The sequence below is a fragment of the Cyprinus carpio genome, chromosome B3 (genome assembly GCF_018340385.1).
Source record: "Cyprinus carpio isolate SPL01 chromosome B3, ASM1834038v1, whole genome shotgun sequence".
NCBI classification, from domain to species: Eukaryota; Metazoa; Chordata; class Actinopteri; order Cypriniformes; family Cyprinidae; genus Cyprinus; species Cyprinus carpio.
Window position 1 is genome coordinate 30,460,078 of NC_056599.1, and position 2,598 is coordinate 30,462,675.

Below are 2,598 nucleotides of genomic sequence, written 5' to 3' on the forward strand. Positions count from 1 at the left end.
AAAACACCGCCGCTCATACTCTAACCTTGAGGAGGAAATCCCATATCGTTAAGTTTAAAAACCAGTGTGCATCCTTTATGAATATGTATGAAAACTGTTAGGATACATACAGCGACTGTCAACTTTTTGTTATAAAATTTCATAACAAATATTTAAAATGTTAACTAAAATTATAGGGCGCTTTGAGTTACTTACTCAAACGCCGCACATTGTAAAACAATAAAGGACTTAACTTCCCGAATTCTCCAATAAAGGAAACGATATTTCTTCTGAATCATGACCAAATCTGATGTAAAATGTCAAGAGATAAATACTATTTTTTACATTGCCATAAATTAATGCATATCTTTCGAAATTACGCAAAAGTAGCCTCCAAACAGCTGCCTATTTAGAAATCAATTACAAAGTGCCGTAAATTGCTTTGAAACAATTTCATAATAATGGCAGAAAAAGTTTGTTGATTTCTTTTACATTGTCATCAATGACAGTATTACTTTTTGCAACAGAGGACTACAAATGGTCATTACACAACGCTCAATAAGAATGATACATTAAAAACACCGACTTACTTTGCTAGAAAACACTGAATGGAATTAACACATTTATTAAGGTTTGTGATATATGTTATTGTGTTTTACAAGCGATATAAACATAGTATATAAGTACTGACAGGTATTGGGTAATAAGCTATAAGACTAATACAACAACAACAACAATAACAACAACAACATTGACATACCTAACATTAAATGCAAGCTAATGAGGACAAAAAGACTTCAAACGAACACAGTTACATATAGGCAGGCACGTGCGTAATTCACAAGCTATATTGTCCTTTCATGGTTTTCCATTTCATTTCGATTATTCATTTTTGAGTTCATCCATTTATTTGTTTGGTGTAAATGTGCTGGGAAAAGAAAACATTCAGTCCCAGTCCAAGAAAAGTCGACTTTTTGCTTCTCTGAATTTCAAGTCACCGAGAAAAACAAAGATTCAGCTCTGCACTATGGCGCGCTGTTCTTAACTTTGGCAATGAATTTCTTTTCCTTAACCCTCCTGTTTTGAAACCAAATAGTGATTTGACGCTCGGACAAGTTGGTTACCGCTGAAATCTTTCTCCTCTTGTCCTTTGTGATGAATTTGTTGGCTGCATATTCTTTCTCCAGTTCCTTGAGTTGTACTTTTGTGTACGGTATCCGCTTCTTTCTACCTCGACGGAATGAGCCCCCGTCATGTTGGTGGGCCACAACATCTGGAACGAATAACAAAAAGGTTTATTATTAATGGGCTCATTCATTTTCTAACTAAACTACATTTCAACAAATTTTACATTTGCAGATTTCCGCAGTTTATCCATTTAATTGCCCAATTCGTTTTAAACGCTATATATTTGATTAGTTAAACTGATACTTTTACGTAAACGTGTTGTAGTTGTGTTCTTTAGAAAATGAAGGCACATTGGTGCTCTTGTTTCTGAAATTTCAAACCTGTGTCTAAAAATAAAATCTGACCAGAAGAGTAATTTCATTTTGCTTGGATATTTGAGAGATCATACCTTAACGCGTAAGAATTTTTATTTTGCACATTTCCATTTCAGTAGTAAAATGGTTCAAAACGTACCTGCTAAGGCAGACTTCCAGAGATGGCCCGCCTGGCTCTGGTCCTTGGAGCAATACATCTGACTACCCCATCCGTTAGCCAGAGCCCAGGGTTGGTAGCTATCCATAGGCAGGAGACTGTCGTGTCGCGGCTCTCCGGTTCCAAGCGTCTGTACCACTGACACGTCCAAATAACTGGCCATGGACTGGTAGGGACTGGGGTAGCTGTGGTAAAAGGCGAACTCTTTAGCCCTACTAGGATACTCTTCAGATGTGACCGGGGTATCCATGTATTTCTCTGCAGTGTAGCTGAGTGCACTCGGCTGCGTGCAAGACTTGAGGGAACCCCGCCCCATTCTGCAAGGATAATAGCTGTTGCCAAAGTAGCCGTACGGGATGGGACCGGTGGACGAGGCCTGAGGAACCGTTGGGCAAGGTGTGCACTGCTTGCCTGACTCTGTAGAACTTGAAGTCGATACGTCCACAGTGGAATAGCTGGAGCCGTGGACGAGGCTAGACGGGTGGCCACTCAAAGCAGAGTGGGCCATCAGATTCCTGCACTGGTTGGCTGCAAAATTGCCGCTTCCAACCAGACCCTCCATGTTCTTCAGCTCATCCAAGTTGTTTTCATACACAAACATAACCGTGTCCGCCCAGCGAGGATTCAGGACCAGGGAGGTGGTCATAGCACGCTCACCATTCGGACAGAAAATTATGTTGCAAAGACTTAAGTCCGAAGCAGGACACTCAGTTACATTGGTACAGCTGCATTGACGCAATGGACTTCAATCTGCATTGCAGTGCCTCCATTGGATAACAGATGTACCACGTGACGCATAAAATAAACCTTGACTGAAGAATGTCAAAGATCTTTTTTTTCTTTTTCTTTTTTCTTTTTTGTCAAGCCCGGGTTAAATGTCTAAAAGTTGTCTTCTAATACTGCCTTATTGTAGCATTGCATTTATGCATTAATACACTAATACACATCCTTTTCACTGAG

General features: G+C 39.8%; 1 protein-coding gene across 1 annotated transcript; it reads right to left on the reverse strand.

Moving 5' to 3' along the window:
- Nucleotides 1-588: 588 nt before the first annotated feature.
- hoxb13a (homeobox B13a) lies at nt 589-2,357 on the reverse strand. Its single transcript, XM_042720739.1, has 2 exons — nt 1,621-2,357; nt 589-1,252 (listed from the first exon to the last, which is right to left on the reverse strand). Exons 1-2 carry the CDS (start codon nt 2,282-2,284, stop codon nt 1,005-1,007), a joined length of 912 nt encoding a protein of 303 aa, XP_042576673.1. The 5' UTR covers nt 2,285-2,357; the 3' UTR covers nt 589-1,004.
- Between the last annotated feature and the right edge of the window lie 241 nt (nt 2,358-2,598).